Source organism: Dermacentor silvarum, chromosome 2 (genome assembly GCF_013339745.2).
Source record: "Dermacentor silvarum isolate Dsil-2018 chromosome 2, BIME_Dsil_1.4, whole genome shotgun sequence".
Lineage (NCBI taxonomy): Eukaryota > Metazoa > Arthropoda > Arachnida > Ixodida > Ixodidae > Dermacentor > Dermacentor silvarum.
This window is the reverse complement of record NC_051155.1, coordinates 14,061,618-14,079,601: the sequence shown is the minus strand read 5'-3', so window position 1 is coordinate 14,079,601 and position 17,984 is coordinate 14,061,618. Positions and strand designations below refer to the sequence as shown.

Here is a 17,984-nt window from a genome sequence, read left to right as displayed (position 1 = left end):
GTGACGACAATAAATAAAGCGTACAGCTTTCTCCTGGAAAGACTCTATTTTGTCCTTATCACACTTTTTTCTTGGGTTCCATACGACCGAGCCATACTCGAGTACTGGACGAACTATTGTTTTAAAAGTGAGGAGCCTTGTGTTAAGAGGGGCCAAGCGTAGGGTACTTTGCAGGTATCTTAGCTTTCTAAGCGCGCGGTTGCACATCTGTTCAATGTGATGTGAGCAAGATAGATCATTATCCTTCGAATATATAAGACCAAGGTATTTATACTGCGACACATTTTCTAGCGGAGAAGCATTAAACGAATAAGTGAATAACGATGAGAAAGAGCATTTAGTAAATGACGAAGAAACAGTTTTTCAGAAATTATTTTTTATCTGCAAAGTCTCAAACCACGAGTGAAATTATGCAAATTAATCGTTCAGAATGTTGTAATCATGGCAGTATTTAATTGTATGGTACAAAACACAAACATCAATGTCCATGCGGATTTTAACAGGAATGTTACGTGGTACATTATTTATATAAATTAAAAAGAAGCAGGCCGAAGATGGAGCCTTGAGGCAGGTCAGATGTTACAGTAGAAAAAGAGAATTTGACAGATTTGAAGAGTACGTATTGAGGCTGGTTAGAGAGAAAAGAAGCAATCCGGTTAACTAATGCATGGTTGTCAGGGACAACTCAGAGCTTTCTCAACATTTTAGAGCCTGCAACAGTGTCGAATGGTTTCTATAAATCTAAACGTATTGCTTCAATTTGTTCACCCACGTCTACAGCCTGGATGATATTATGAGTGAACTCACTAAGTTCGCCAATGGTGCTGAAACTGCGTCGAAAGACATGTTGGGTATCAGAAAAAAGAGTTATTTGTCACCAAAAACTGAATTTCTATATTATGTGTTCTGGTAATGTACATGAATGAAATGTAAGCGATGGGTCTATAACTCAATAAGGAAGTTCCCGGTTTTGTACAGCGAAATAACTTTAGGATTTCCAAGCACAAGGGCCGACAGACGATGAAAGACTTTTCCGAAGATAATAGTTAAATAACGACTTCTCCATAATGATTATCTAGTGAGGAATGCATTGTCTATATTGACACGTGTACTTATTTAACTTTCACCGTTGACCACTTTTTCCCGGCTAACAAATGTTAAACTTCATCTCTCGGCGCAGGACGCGCCTGCATGTATCGGAAGCTTCTCGAATGTTATCGATGCTTCTATCCGTTGTCTGTTTTCCCCGGCGCTTATGTAATTTGATCCATTCAGAGACGCGAATTGCAGAGTACTTTCTGGAAGACACGCGGGCACCAAGAACCTTAGATGACTTAGGTATAAAAGCCGACGCTCTTGACCAGCAGATCAGATTTCGACGATCAGCGACTGGTGTTCGCCGCTATTGTGCTTCAAGTGTCACTTGTGTTGTGGGCACAAGTTCGCCCAATAAAAGTTAGTTTTGTCATTCACAGTTTTGCTACTGTGTCATTGACTGTCATTACCACGTGACATCTCGTAGAGGTGTCAGTGCCCTCATGTATGGAATGGCCCCGCAAAGCCGTGATCCAAGCCCGAACCCCGAAGACAACACCGACGTCGCCGAGGACCTTCGAGCTAGCCGCAGGCTGCAAGGACTGCCTCCGGAGCACGAACTTTTACCTGAGCCGACCAGGAAGATCGTGGTCATGTCAACTGCCACGATGACGGACGCAGCAGCCATCATACTGAATCAGTCCAGGAAGCCACCTATCTTCCGTGGAGCTTCTTTGGACGCGCCGGAAACCTGGCTCGAGACATTCGAAATTATTTCAGCCTTCAATAACTGGACATCTGTGCCTAAGCTGCGCCATGTGTTCTTCTCCTTGGAAGATGCCGCGAGGACTTTGTTCGGTAACCGGAACCTCGCCCTTACAACTTGGGACCTGTTCCGTAGCAACTTCATTATGACCTCACGAGAATTGTCCTAAAAGAAAGAGCCGGAGTTCTCCTGGAAGCCCGAGTGCAGCTACCTAAGGAGAACGGTGCCAATTTTACGGAAGAACGGATGCGTCTTTTCCGCCACTCCCACCTGGAAATGTCCGAGCAGAAGAAAGTTCGTCTCCTCATCCGGAGTGTGAAGCAAGATTGTTCCGCCGGAATGATACGGAATCCACCGAAGACAGTCGAAGAGTTTCTTTCTGAGGCCACCGACATCGAGAAGACTCGAACTGTGGAACAAGCAGTTCAACCACCGCACTCCCCCAACGAACTACGCCAAAGTTTAATCACTGGGCAGCGACGACCTGCGCGAGACCATCAGAGCGATCTTTCGAGAGGAGCTTCAGAGGATATTTCCAAGATCGCAGCCTCAGGTTGCCTCGATCGCTGATGTCATGCCAGAAGAAATCCAGTGGTCATTTGGAATTCCTGAAGGGCAGCTGGAAGGGCAGCGGTCACTGGCCCAACCTAAGGCGATGACCTACGCCGCCATCATCCGCCATCAAAGTACCCCTTCGCGGCCGCGCCTGGGCCCCGGACCGCCGCAGTTGCTTTGTCCACCGCCGCCAGCTCGCCCACGCGTCGCCCAGTGCAACTACCCAAGGAAGACTGACGTCTGGTGCACTCCTGACCACCGCCCGTTCTGCTACCACTGCGGAGAAGCGTGCCACGTCTACCACCAGTGCCATTACCGCAAAATGGGGCCATATCGTCTGTCACCGACCTTGGGGGCGTGAGGATGTTACGAGAGATAAGGTTGGGAGACGCATGGCAGCACAGCAAAGAGATTTTAATTACATTTAAACCCAAACTCAAAATAAAACTCACCAAATAAAACACAATGGCACCAACACTTATAGCACCAACACTTATACAAGCTAATTAATAATCAATAAACATGTCCTTAGTTCCGCCTACGTTAGTCTTCGGGCGTTTCCTACGCGAAAGGTAGGCAACCCTAGCCTCTGGCTGCGACGGTACAAGGAAGGACCGTTCTTACTAACACTTGTCGTCGCACGTATGTTCCAAGTCCGAAGCGTGTCAGATCTTCATCATAGTCGGTGTTCTCGCCGACTCCGTAAACGTTCTTGCCTTGGTGTTGTCTAGTCAACTCGTCCGTCTTTGATGCCGGTGTCCCGAACTCCGTCGGTAACGTGGCAACAAGGCCCCACAGGTTAGGCCTAACTCCGGGTTCCGCCTCTGCTTCTTCTTCGAATGCCGACGAGACGCCCCGGGGACTATCGTATGTGCTGGTCTGCCTCTGAAGGGGGATCCTTCCTGGAGTGCCCGGCACTGCCGTGAGAGGCTGCAGCCGGTCCAAGGAGCCATGCTCGAACGTCGCCGAGGTCGAAGGCCACACCCTGGACTGCCCGCGTCATGGACTTGACCGTATCTCCATCGCTTCTGTCGCCAGTGCGATGCTGACCTTTTTGGCCCAGAGCCACGTTGATAATACCCACTCAGCGCCACTTCTTTCTCGATTACAGCTCTGGTCACGCGCCTCGTGGGCTCGTGCCGTTCGGACCGATACGTGCATATCATCCTGTTCTTCCTTTCTGCGCCGCATGCCTCTTACATATGGCAGGCTACGAGGATACGCTGTTATCGCGTCGCGACTACAGTTTGGCGAACACCTTCGTGACATCGCCAACTGCCTCACCGCCACTCAGTGGAGCCCTCGACGACCATCCCGTTCGCCGTCACATGGACGTTACCTGCCACCGCAATGCCCACCATATAGTGGCGCAGCCCATGGTCGGTCCGCAAGCCCATATCCGGAAAACTAAATGCAGCAACAGATGGAGGTGCGGTTGCTGTACGTCGAAATACAGAAGATAATCCGTCGACTACAGCAACGCTTCATGGTCTATTTCGACGACGTAGCAACCACATGCCGTCATCCCGACGAAGACTGCAAGACAAGAATACGCCGACGAAAGAAGACTTGACAATGCGACGTACCAGCGACAGGCCAACGCAACGCAGCCGTGATCCAACACCAAAACCTAACTGCAACGCCAGACAAAAGAACCACCGACCTCGACGTGTTACTCGACGGTGACGCAGTCCCTGCTTTAGTAGACATGGGAGCCGGCTACTCCGTCATGAGTGGACCGTTCACTGCCCAGTCAAAAAAAAGTTAATACTGCATGCTAAACCCCTCAAATCCGGACAGCTGGAGGGCTCCTGATAACACCGACTGGAATCTGCACAGCCAGAATTATTGTTCATGACCGGACTTACCCTGCCACCTTCCTTATCCTCCAACAGTGTTCCCGAGATGTCATTCTCGGCAAGGACTTCCTGAACCAACGTGGCGCAACCATCGACCGGAAGCCGAAGTCGATAACGCTGTCCGAAGATCGAGCCGTACCGCCGGAGAGCTCTCGTAGTTACCACGCGTGGAGTGGGCTCGAAGACCAAGGGAGCATCCCGCTTCACTCCAACATTGTCGTTTCCGTCGGCACCAAAATACCCGCAGATGTAGAAGGCGCCAACGTGGGCGATCAACGTCTACTGATCGATCGTGAAATTTGCGTAACATGAGGAATCGCTTCACTGCACGGAGGAAATGCGAAAGTGATGCTGAGAAACTTCAGCCAGAAATAGCACGTCAACAAGGGTACGACGATCGCATACCTGGAGGAAATTGTGGAAACCAGTAATGCGTTTGTCCTCTCTGATTCTGCTGTATCTACCCCAAACCAGTCTTCGACTTAAATCCAAGCCTCCTCATCAGTAACCAACAAAAGCTCGAAAGTCTTCTCCCACACTAAAAACACTGCTTTTTGACGTCATCTAGGATTCTGCAAACACCAGTTGTGAAGCAGCGCACAATAATCGAAGACATCACTCGACCACTATGCCAGAGTCCTTAATGGGTGCCGACGTGAGAACGAGAAGTTATCAGGCAATAAGTTGACGAAATGCTGCGCGACGACTTCATCCAGCCGTCGAAAAGCCGGTGGGAAACTGCTGTGTTCTTAGTGAAGAAGAGAACTCTGCGCTTCTACTTCGATTATCGCCGCTTCAGCAACATAACGAAGGACGTATACCCCCTGCCACGCATAGAGTACGCATTAGACCGACTCTGCAGTGCTAAGTACTTTTCGTCGATGGATCTCAAGACTGGTTATTGGCAAATTAATGTCGACGAAAGAGATCAAGAGACGGAGCAGATACAGCGACATGGCTGTTTGTGTGAAGCGCGAAATAGCACCGTTAGTGCCGCTCCACAGTGGCCCCCTTGTCCGGGAAGGACCATTGGCTCAAACCAAAACCCCCCACCCAGTCAGCCCGGGTCAATGAACCGAATGATGCTGGGTTGATGAGTACATGTAAGCTCTGGGAAGCGGTACCTACGGGTTCCAAGTCCTCTTCCCATCTGACAAGGGCACGGCGGTCGCGACACCGCGGGAAGAGGTCGTCCGCGAGAAGGCAGTCGCGTGATTCGCGCCTGTGGGTGCCGTCATCTCCTCTCTCTCACCGACCCCCACTGGGCTGAGCTGCGGCACACGCTTGCCGTCCTTGGTGGTCGCGGCTGTTTCCTCGGTCGCTCAGGACGTCGGTGGCATTGGTACCGCAGGCTGCTGCCTCGGGCAGCCCATACCGCTATAGTACATTACTCGTAGCGCAAATCTCGAACGACCGCTCAGCGGCGTTCAATTTGACATTAGTGCTTTCGCAACTCATAAAAAGTGCTTAGGTGTCCTCGGATTTTCCATTGTATTCGAAAACCAAGGTTTGTTTCCTCTCTCTGCAGTGGATAGGTGAAGGTACGTGACAGGTACGTCAACTGGATTTAAGCAGAGCGGCACGGAAGGGGGGACTAGAATACTCTGTAAATTCCTAAAGCACCGAGGCATTACGGCGACACCGCTTCTGAATATGAAGTCAGCAGCGCCAACGAAGCGCAAACACCTATTAGTAATTTCCTACAGTACGAACAGCAATCTAAGAGGCCTGCGTAATCATTCTTTCAGCATTTCATTTCTTGTGGAGTCGTTTATGTTGGCGATTCCTCTCATTCTGTGTTGTGTACGAACTTGTGTGGCTATCAGTGTAAAGGATGGGAAGCTTTTCCGTTAAAATATATCTGCCATTTCATAATACAATAGTAGCTGTCGTCTGCTGTCACTTTTCCCCCTCAGGGCCCGCTTTCAAAATTCCTCCTACTTTGATTCCTACTGGGGACATATGCTGGAGGCCTCCGTAGTCTTATAGAAGATACCAATGCATCATCATCATCATCAGCCTATATTTTATGTCCACTGCAGGACGAAGGCCTCTCCCTGCGATCTCCAATTACCCCTGTCTTGCGCTAGCGTATTCCAAGTTGCGCCTGCAAATTTCCTAACTTCATCATCCCATCTGGTTTTCTGCCGACCTCGACTGCGCTTCCCTTCTCTTGGTATCCATTCCGTAACCCTAATGGTCCACCGGTTATCCATCCAGCCTGCCCAGCTCCATTTCTTCCGCTTAATGTCAACTAGAATATCGGCTATCCCCGTTTGTTCTCTGATCCACACTGCTCTCTTTCTGTCTCTTAACGTTAGTCCTAAGATTTTTCGTTCCATCGCTCTTTGTGCGGTCCTTAACTTGTTCTCGAGGTTCTTCGTTAACCTCCAAGTTTCTGCCCCATATGTTAGCACCGGTAGAATGCAATGATTCTACACTTTTCTTTTCAACGACAGTGGTAAGCTCCCAGTCAGGATTTGGTAATGAATGCCGTATGCACTCCAACCCAATTTTATTCTTCTGTAAATTTCTTTCTCGTGATCAGGGTCCCCTGTGTGTAATTGACCTAGATAAACGTACTCCTTTAGAGACTCTAGAGGCTGACTGGCGATCCTGAATTCTTGTTCCCTTGCCAGGCTATTGAACATTATCTTTGTCTTCTGCATATTCATCTTCAACCCAATTCTTACACTTTCTCGATTAAGGTCCTCAATCATTTGTTGTAATTCGTCTCCATTGTTGCTGAATAGGACAATGTCATCTGCAAACCGAAGGTTGCTGAGATATTCGCCGTTGATCCTCACTCCTAAGCCTTCCCAGTCTAAGAGCTTGAATACTTCTAAGTTGCAGTGAATAGCATTGGAGAGATTGTGTCTCCTTGCCTGACCCCTTTCTTGATATGTAACTTTCTACTTTTCTTGTGGAGAACCAAGGTAGCTGTGGAATCCTTGTAGTTTTGCTAAGATATTCACGTATGCCTCCTGTACTCCTTGATTACGCAATGCCTCTATGACTGCTGGTATCTCTACTGAATCAAATGCCTTTTCATAATCTATGAAAGCCATGTAGAGAGGTTGATTGTACTCCGCAGATTTCTCGATTACCTGATTTATGACACGGATATGATCCATCGTAGAATATGCCCTTCCTGAAGCCAGCCGGTTCTCTTGGTTGGCTGAAGTCAAGTGTTGCCCTGATTCTATTGGAAATTATCTTGGTGAATATTTTATACAATACTGAAAGCAAGCTAATGGGTCTATAATCCTTCAGTTCTTTAACGTCTCCCTTCTTATTGATTAGTATAATGTTGGCGTTCTTCCAGCTCTCTGGTACACATGAAGTTGTGAGGCATTGCGTATAAAGGGCCGCAAGCTTTTCAAGCATGATATCTCCTCCATCTTTGATTAAATCTACTGTTATTCCATCTTCTCCAGCAGCTTTTCCCCTGGTCATGTCTTTCAAGGCCCTTCTAACTTCAACGCTAGTTATAGAAGGAGCCTCTGTATCCGGTTCATCACTATATTGAATGGAAGTAGCTTGGCTGTTTTGGGCACTGTACAAGTCAGTATAGAATTCTTCCGCTGCTTTTAGTATGTCATCGAAATTGCTGATGATATTACCATGCTTATCTTTCAGTGCATACATCTTGCCTTGTCCTATGCCAAGCTTTCTTCTTAGTGATTTAATGCTGCGTCCATATTTTACGGCTTCCTCAATCTTTCCCACGTTATAATTTCGAATATCCCTTACTTTTTTCTTGTTGATTAGTTTTGACAGTTCAGCGAATTCTATCTGATCTCTTGAGTTGGACATTTTCATCTTCTGTCGTTTTTTTATTAGGTCCTTTGTTTCTTGGGAGAGCTTACCTACTGGTTGCCTTGGTGCCCTACCTCCCACTTCAATTGCTGCTTCTGAGATCAACCTAGTTACGGTTTCATTCATTGCCTCTATGTTGTCTTTATCTTCCTTTTCTAAAGCTGCATATTTGTTTGCAAGCACCAGCCTGAATTGGTCTGCTTTTACCCTTACTGCCTCTAGGTTGGCCAATGCTTATTTAGCAAATTGTCTGTTACTCGTTAATCTGACTTTTGCAAGGGCATCAACGCAAGCGTAAAGGCGGTATCGCTAGTCAGAAATCGGACGCTCTCGGTGATGAACATGAAATGAATCGTTTCCCTTGCATCACTCAGCTTCAGACAGGAGACTAATTGTCTTTCGCTCAGTCATGCCTCGGTGGACCTTTATTTCGGCCAGGTCAGTGAGTAAAAGGGACAAAAACGTGGTGGCGCAGATAAACCCGGCGGCTCCACTGGACCGCGTGTGCCTGCTCGGTTGCGGAGTGTCGTCAGGCTACGGGGCCGTTCTGAATGTGGCTCACGTCACGCGGGAAAGCACCGTTGCCATCTGGGGTCTGGGCGCCGTGGGCCTCGCCGTCGCAATGGGCGCCAAGGAGTGCGGCGCCAAGACCATCATCGGCATAGACATCAACGAGACACGTTTTCTCAAAGGCAAGTCTGTTTGCAAGTATTCGATCGCTGCCACTTATGCCTGTCTGCGGCGAGAACGATACGCACTGCGGGACGTTATCGAGAGTGGTCGCTGATACCGCAGAAGTGGCGAATTCGTGCAGACAAATGTGTTTTGCAGTTTTATACCGCATAGAGGTTTTCTCCGGCAACAGCGCTTACTTACGCAATGGCAAAGTGGAGGCGTAGTCGGTGCATGCCACCCAATTAAAGAAAATACTACGGAATGAGTTTTTGTTAGGGAAACATGCCACGTGCCTTTTCATAAATGACGCCACCATCTCTGAGAATGTGTCACACGTGAAATCATTTAGCACTAGTAAACCGTACTGAAATTGCCCCAAGGGCGGTTGTCGTTTTCCATCTGCATGCCGCAGTGACTAATTGTTTTCTATTTTTTTCGCGACACTCAAGAAATTGGTACGGAGCCTTTTGTAAACCCACTCCCTTCACGGTTTTGAATGTCGTAACAAAAACAAAATAAATTGACAGTTACGCCGAAAGGGTGAAGCCCTGACAGCATGGAACGATGTTTCATAATGGTTTAGCATTGCACTCGAGCTCGTACAACCATGGTCTGCGATACGCGGACACGACATGTGGCTCCATGTCGTACGCGGGGCAACTGCTACTGGGTGGAATGTAGGCGCAGGACGCAGTGCTGTCATGGGACTACGATTGTCATGGGGATATCACGTGCTTCCATTCGTGAGGAAACGTTTACAGCACTCACGCGCCCTGCTAACACCCTTCTGGCACTGCGTACGGCCACGTTACGGAACAGGCGCTGCTAACGTTCAAAACTATAAATCACCAAGAAATAAAGCTTTCTAACTGATACCTAAAAGAAATCTGGTATCCCCTTCTTCTTTATTGTAAAACGTGCAAAGGGCAGAAATGCTCTCTGAGACAACCGCTTGACCAATTTCAAAGAAATGATTCGCATATGAGGGAGAAATTTATATTGCGGCCACAGCAGTCTAGCAGAGTTATCATTTAGACACCGCATGTCCTTTAAAAATTGCCGACAATTGGTAAGCTTGAAAAAAATTTCAACAGGAAGTTTAACAATCCGTAACAGTGCACCATTCAGTGGTCATTTAGCGGTAGATGCAATATAAATGCGTTATCATTACATCGCCCCTCTTTGAAGTCCCGGATCCATTATTTAAACGGCGTTCACCTCATTGCGAAGTGCTGGCCAGGAGCTCACTCCGGCCTCTTCGAGGAGCGAATAGAAACTGATGGTGGTCCGGAGCAGACCACCGGCAGTTGCACCTCTACCACGTGACCTGCTTCTCACAACACACATACACTTTTCCACTTTGCCACTCCTAATTCTAACGCATTAAAACTTATACCCTACTTCTTTCAAGTGTATCTGTTAGAGCGTCAAAACCAGACAAAGTTTATTATGAGTTCTGGAAAAGTCCCACACTAATTAGTTGTATATTTGGGAGTTGTCTAAGATACACCAGATTTGCCCGCTTTATATTGTTACGGTGAAGGGAAAGAAGAAGGTGACGCGAACGAGAGGAAGACGAAGACTCTGGCCGTTGCCTGAACGCCATATTTCTTCGCTTGTAAATATACATCCTTCTACATTCGTGGGCCTGCTTTCTTCCTGCAACAATATGTTTTAGTAGGTGTAGGTACAGAATTGTGATATATTTATTTATTACTAAGTTACAAAGTTTCAAGCTTGATACATCTGTTTTTGTTTGTTTGTTTATTTTTCCAATAATTTCATTACAGAAATTGGTGGCCTAAATAAAAAAACTGCTTTCTACTGCCTCTAGAGTACAACTTTTACGTTTTAATACAATAAACCTCGTAGAATTCGGTGCAGTGGATGAGGAGCAAAACGATTTCTCTATTCGGGTGTATTTAGACAGGAACTTCGCCAGATAATAATTTCAGAAGTGTATTATAAGCGTACATGACCTTCCTGTATAAGCTTGCAATGTTTCCTAGCAACCTTAGCTTACAGCGCCATGTCACACAAAAACGGTTCAAAATATGATTTGAGGCTTCCAGGAGTGCTTTGAAGATTGCAGCAGCCCTTTGGAAACTTCGTACGGTGTACCTCTTTGGTTTTCAATTCTTAGATAATGTTTACCAGAACTTATATTCGGGCACTTTCATTCTGAGCACATCAAAAATAGAAAAATAGAATCCATCTGCATAATGCGGTCTCACTACTCCATGGCAAACGATCAACAGCACGAAATGACGAGATGAGTAGAAGACACACACGTCTCGTCTTCGTCATTTCGCGCTCCTATTCGTTCACTGTGAATGAGAACCAACAAGCCTGAAAGGAACACTAAAGGCAAATATTAAATCAACGTGGAATGTTCAAATACCATTCCAAAAACCACGAAGCGCCTCTTTCGCGCTAACACTTAGTTTAAGTGAAAATCGCGTCTGAAGGCTCGCATACCATTAACGCAATTCAAGTCAGGGAGTGGTGACGTTGTATACGTCATCACCGCCCTTACTGCCGTTGCTAAGCAAAAATATAGTAAAACGGCGCCCGACAGATGGCGTTAGGGTTTCTTGCGCAAAACCTGCAGAAACCAAGCCAAGACAGAGCGCTGAATCCGCCGCAGCAGCTGCTTTTGGTCAAGTGGCGTGGACCGTTTGGCCCTCCCGCGACATCACACGGACGTCCAATTCTCTGCTACTTGTAGTTTCTCGAGCCAGCAAAACCAGCACAGCAGTACGCGATAACAAAATAACTGAAACTCGAAATGGCGGGCGGCGCAGAATCGAGCGAAACCGAAACCTTTCGGCCGCCTGCGTCGTTCAAGGGTAACGTCAATGAGTTAATTTTTTTTTCTAATTAAACATCGAATAAAACTGGACAAGTAGCATTTTTTTCCTTTTTATAACGCATTGCCATGATATTTTTATTACAAGACGTTTAGTACCATTGACAATTACAATGAGGTGGACCTACGTCTTCGGTCTAGTACTTGAATGTCCCGGGTGAATCGCAAATCGTGTCCTACATTTACCGCAATTTTCCGATTACTAAAAACTTTGCTCGCTATAATAATGACGCCTTAGGCGTCCTTTAGCATTAGTTTATCCATTTAGTTTGACTTAGTATTTGCCCTTAGTGTCCCTTTAACAAAGCCCACTACTCCGATCGTATTCCTTTTCGTTCCCATGCACGGGGGCCAAAGACTGGCAAAGACGCGTGTCTATCGAATGCACCATTGTCTACCTTTCATCGACGGGTAGCTAATAAAGAGTGACGGTCCTAGAAAAAATTCCCACAAAGAACACTTATGTCCAGTATACCGTCGCTTGGTGCAATACGAGAGAAGTAAGTTATTTATAGGGTTGTAGTGACCCATTGTGATGGCCAGTTTTATGAGAAAGTAACTCGCTACTGCTTATGCTTCCAATAACTGCAAGTTGATAATGTGTTTATTCTATTTTCCATGGCAACTTCAAAACCAGGGCGCGAGTTCGGCTGCACCGAATGCCTGAACCCTTACTCCCTCACAATACCTATAGTGCACCACATCGGCCAGAAAGTGGACGGCGGACTGGACTACACGTTCGAGTGCGTCGGCAACGTTCAGGCCATGGTAAGCGCATTTCACTTTTGCGGATGCATGTGGCACCTAGGTGAACACACTAAATCCACCGACGAGCTGTTGTTTAACGCTAAACGTAACAGTAATAAGAAAATAAAAAAGGTCAAACGTTTATTCTCTTTGACGAGCGCTGTGACAACTAGGCCGAATAGTTCTGTCTGAATACACAGCGAACTTAGTAAAACTTATTTAAAATATAATCTTGCTCAGAATACGCTAATAAAGTGTTGTTGTAAGCCGGACAACTTGTGGCCAAACTGCAAGCGCGTAGGCGCCTATAGCCTCTGCTCATTTTGCAGAGTTCATACGACACACCAAGTGTGTTGTAACTGCAATAAAGAGAGGATTAAACACCATGCGGTCTTATATTAAGAGGTCAGCGCGCCTTAGAGTTAGCTAATATTACCTAGTACAGAAATGCCCACACGGGCTTTGTGGCTTAAAATGCCGCGCAGCGTGGGGCGGTTCTGAAGATCTACTTATCATAATCTGCAATAAGAGCAATACTTCTACGTGAATGTTTGACTCTTGTTGTGCGGTGTCGTGAGTATACGAAACCTACGCTTGAGAAAATATTCATTTCACGTCAGCACTGCTGTGCGAGTCTTCGTGTTCCTGCGTCAGCAGCAGCACCAAGCAATTATTCATGCGCTACACTCGTTGGCCTTCGCTCCCTTTTTGGCCGACCAGAAGCAGACGCTTGCAGGAAACATGCGAGGCAGTCAACTTGCGACGCGGTCATGCAGAACGAATGCGAAGAGCACGACCTGCGTGCAACGCCACGCGCAGACGCAGCACTTAGCGTGTTCAACTTTACAGCATCGTGCAATGACAAATGAATTCATTTTCATTGCGATAGCAATTCAATGGACAATCCAGACAAATTGTTGGCGTAGCTGTGATGTAGCAGATATACAGGGTGTTTCAGCCAACACTTTCAAACATTTTTAATTGTTGCCTGTTGCAGATAGCACAATTCCAGTTCATGAGCTGCTCTACCAGAAGAGGCGGACATTAGTTATAAAAAATTGAAATGCATAATCGAATAATTAACGAAAATTCACTAATCAAGTTTTTAACTAATTACCTTACAACTCATATTGCAAGTTGCATATTCTGGCCATGGAGTTCTAGCCGAACTCCGTGGATAGAATTTGAAAATGGCCTATGGCCCATAAGCCTAATTAGTTAAAATTCAATAGTGAATTCTTGTGAATTATCTGATTATGCATTGCAATTTTTTGGCAAGTAATGTCGGCCTTTTCGTGTAGACCAGTTCATGAACCAGAATTGGACCATCTCTCAAAGGCGACGCTTAAAGGTTTTTGAAAGTGTTCGCCGAAACAACCTGTTTATGTATTTATTTTGTAGCGAAGGATACGAACGTCATAGTGGGTCATGCTCTTCAGCCCTTTCTAGTGGGTCGATCCCTCCTGCGCTCTCCTCGAGAAACGCCGCTCGTGCTGAGATCTCGGGCCTTGAACTAAAGGTCGGTCGAAAAGGCTGGTGCCTAGTAAACGCCTTTACAAGTGGTGGAGAGTGCTTCTGCCTTCAGCGTGAATCCTGGAGCTTCGATCCCGTACCCTTCGCTCAACCATGCCAGAAGACGCGTCCCAGCAAGTGCCACCTACCCTATCCCAGCAAGCCCCTCCTCAGTCTGTCATGTGCTCTGGTGTGCCTCGCCACAGGGACCCTGCCATCTTCAGCGGCGCGGATGAGACCGACGTGGAGGATTGGCTGACAACGTATGAGAGGGTCAGCCGTGACAACAAATGGGACGACCCCGCAAAGCTAAGCAATGTTATCTTCTATCTCGCGGGTGTCGCCAGTCTGTGGTACAGCAACCATGGGACCAATTTTCCGACGTGGTCCTCGTTGAAGACTTCTTTGGTGGCGGTGTTTGGTCGCGCTGCGGTGCGCAAGCTCCGAGCGGAATCGAGTTTGCGAGAACGTGCACAGCAGCCGGGTGAATCATTTACCAGCTACATCGAAGATGTTCTGGACTTGTGCAGACGAGTCAACGCGACGATGTCGGAATCCGACAAAATAAGAAATGTCATGAAACGGATTGAAGACGATGCGTTCAACATGCTGCTTTCGAAGAATCCTCAGTCCGTGACTGACATCGTCACTCTATGCCAAAGCTACGAGGAGCTACGTAGGCAGCGCTCCTTGACACGTCGCCCTTCATCGCGTGACGGACACATTGCTGGTTTGGCCACCATCTCCGACCAGACAGCACTGCTGACAGAAGTGAAAGCGTTCTTTCGGGAGGAAGTTGCACGCCAGCTCTCCTTGCTAACCTTCGCTCAGCCACCGCATGTGCTACAGCCCGCAACGAATGTTATGCCCACGCTCCGTCGCGTGATCGAGCAGGAAATCGCCGAGGTCTTGCCAGACCAGCATCACCATCGTCCTGAGGCCGCTCCACTAAGCTACGCCGATGTCGTCGCGACACCCCCACATGTTCCGATGGCTGCACCACTCAGCTACGCTGAAGTCGTCGCGAGGTCTCAACCACTCTCTCCGAGTGTGCCTCTCCGTTATGGCGACGTTGCGGCTAGGCCCCGACCGCAGCCCGCCATGCCGTCATACCAGCATCCGCCCAGTACAACGCGACCTCTTACATGGATGGGACCTGCCCCAGCGCACCGGTGGCGTACTTCCGACAACCGGCCGATATGCTTTGCGTGCGGCTACGCCGGTCACGTCGCTCGTTATTGTTATCGCGCTCAGCCGCCTAGCACCGCATCATCCGTGACAAGCCAGTTCAACCGTCTATATTACGAACCCCATTCGGCTATGTCACCGACTTCGCGCCCGACGCCAACTACCCGCCGTTCACCATCTCCACGCCGTCGCTCAGTGTCGCCGATGCGACCCCGTCCCGTAAATCGGGACCAGGAAAACTAATCGTCGCAGTCCAAGAGGCAAGGGCTGCGGCGCCGTGGAAACGTGAAAGTCCTCAACGCAGTCCTTCAAATGTGATCGAAGTGTTTGTTGACGGTGTTCGCGCATCTGCACTCGTGGACACTGGAGCCGCCGTATGTGTTATGGACGCTAAGCTTTGCCGCCTACTTCGGAAAGTCACGACGCCCCTTTCTGGACTGTCCCTCCGCACAGCCAGTGCTCAGCATATCCACCCCTTAGCGGCTTGCACTGCTCGTGTTGTTATAGACGACGTTCTGTACGCCATAGAATTCCTAATCCTCACCTCGTGTTCTCACGACGTTATCCTCGGCTGGGATTTCCTCTCGCGCCACAATTCCGTTATAAATTGCGCACGGGCCGAGATGGAACTCTCGCCACTGTTAGACTTGCCGATCACCGACAATACTTCCCTGTCGAGCAAGCTAATTGTCCACGACGACACCCACGTTCCTCCCCGCGCGTCAACAGTCGTGCCCATGTACTGCAGCGGAATCTCAGACGCTGTTGCGCTGCTGTCTCCATCTGACGGCTTCCTTACTCGGACAGGCCTGCTGCTACCTTTTGCGACAGTGGACATCAAGCAGGGCTACAGCACCATTTTCGTTTGCAACCCGTTCCCATAACCTGTCATGCTGCTGCGAGGGGAATGTCTAGGCAATGTCGAAGCGATTGAAGACGTGCAAGTTATGGACGTGCCCGATGACAATTACTGCGCTAGTTCTAATGCGCTCACCGCTATTTCTGCCTGTGAGGGACCGTCCAGTGATGTGTTTGATTCTTCCATTGCCGATGACCTTACGCCGGTCCAGCGATCTCAGATTGTGTGCCTCTTGGAAGAATTTCGTTATTCTTTCGATGTCGGGCAATCTTCCCTAGGGCGGACATCAGCTGTTACTCACCGCATCGACACTGGCTCGCAACCGTCATTACGGCAACGCCCGTATCGTGTATCTCCTGCAGAGCGTCGTGTAATCAACGAACAAGTCGACGACATGCTACGCCGCGAGGTGATACGACCTTCCAACAGTCCATGGGCATCCCCTGTGGTCCTCGTTACGAATAAAGATGGTTCTTTGCGGTTCCGTGTCGACTACCGGCGCCTAAACAAGATCACACACAAGGACGTCTACCCTCTCCCGCGCATAGACGACGCCATTGACAGTCTACAAGGCGCAGAATTATTTTCATCTTTAGATCTGCTCTCAGGGTATTGGCAAGTACCCATGGCTGACGCCGATCGGCCAAATACAGCTTTTGTAACACCCGACGGCTTATACGAATTTAACGTAATGCCTTTCGGGCTTTGTAATGCACCCGCAACTTTTGAGCGCATGATGTACACCGTTCTGCGTGGCTTGAAGTAGCACACATGCTTGTGCTACCTTGATGACGCTGTTGTTCTTGCGCCGGACTTGACAACGCACCTTCAACGCCTAGGGTGTCTTTTGACGTACTTAATAAACGCAGGCCTACAACTAAACCTCAAGAAGTGCCGATTTGCAGCTCGGCAGCTGACGATCCTCGGTTACGTCGTATCCAAGGATGGGATACTCCCCGATCCAGCCAAGCTTCGGGCCGTCGCTGAATTCCCTAAGCCAACATCCGTCAAAGAATTGCGCAGTTTCATAGGTCTATGTTCTTACTTCAGACGCTTTATTCGCAATTTCGCCGCCATCATCTCACCCCTGACGAAACTGCTTGCACGCAACGGGCCCCTCACTTAGTGGTCGTCCCAGTGCGACGAGGCCTTCACAAAGCTGCGTCATCTGCTTACCTCCCCGCCAATTTTGCGCCACTACAATCCGACAGCTCCTACTGAGGTGCATACAGAGGCCAGCGGGGTTGGCCTCGGCGCTGTTCTTGCCCAGCGCAAACAAGGGTTTCCTGAATATGTCGTCGCCTATGCAAGTCGCACGCTTACGAAAGCTGAGACAAATTACAGTGTGACAGAAAAAGAATGCTTAGCCATCATCTGGGCTCTGACTAAGTTCCGACCTTATTTATATGGCCGTCCATTTGACGTCGTCACGGACCACCACGCACTATGTTGGCTGTCGTCCTTGAAGGAGCCTTCTGGCCGTCTTGCTCGATGGGCACTTCGCTTGCAGGACTACGATATCCACGTGCTGTACCGCATCGGACGCCAGCATTCTGACGCCGACGCCCTCTCGCGCTCTCCGTTGCCTGACAATACCTGCTCTTCCCTAGCCGAGATTGTTTCTTCGCTCGAACTTAACGCCATCGTTTCTGAGCAGCGCAAGGACCATTGGATTGCCTCCCTTCTAGACTAGCTTTCTGGTGCGTCGGCCCAACCAAGTACTCGCACGTTGCGTCGCCAAGCACGCCACTTTGCCATTCGCGACAACCTGCTTCACCGACGCAATTATAACCCCGACGGACGCCAGTAGTTGTTATTTGTACCCCGCAGTCTGCGTTCCAAAGTATGCGCAGCTTTCCACGCTGATCCACAGTGTGCGCACTGCGGCGTTTTCAAGACTTACCAGCGTCTTCAACAGCGGTATTACTGGCACGCGATGTACAGCTACGTTCTCAAGTTCGTTCGCTCTTGTCCCGATTGCCAGCGCCGGAAATCTTCGCCCCGCCTCTCGCCGGCCGGTTTGCAACCTTTACCTTGCCCTACCCGGCCGTTTGGACGAGTCGGCATCCATTTGTATGGGCCCCTTCCACTGACGTCGGC

At 48.7% G+C, this 17,984-nt stretch overlaps 1 protein-coding gene across 1 annotated transcript in view; it reads left to right on the top strand.

The window, feature by feature from the left end:
- LOC119439908 (alcohol dehydrogenase class-3) overlaps positions 1-17,984 on the top strand; it is a 233,542-nt gene that overhangs the window by 125,773 nt on the left and 89,785 nt on the right. The window contains exons 6-7 of the mRNA XM_037704875.2: positions 8,510-8,734; positions 12,224-12,346. Coding sequence (XP_037560803.2) covers positions 8,510-8,734; positions 12,224-12,346 — 348 coding nt within the window. The remainder of the gene's footprint in view (positions 1-8,509; positions 8,735-12,223; positions 12,347-17,984) is intronic.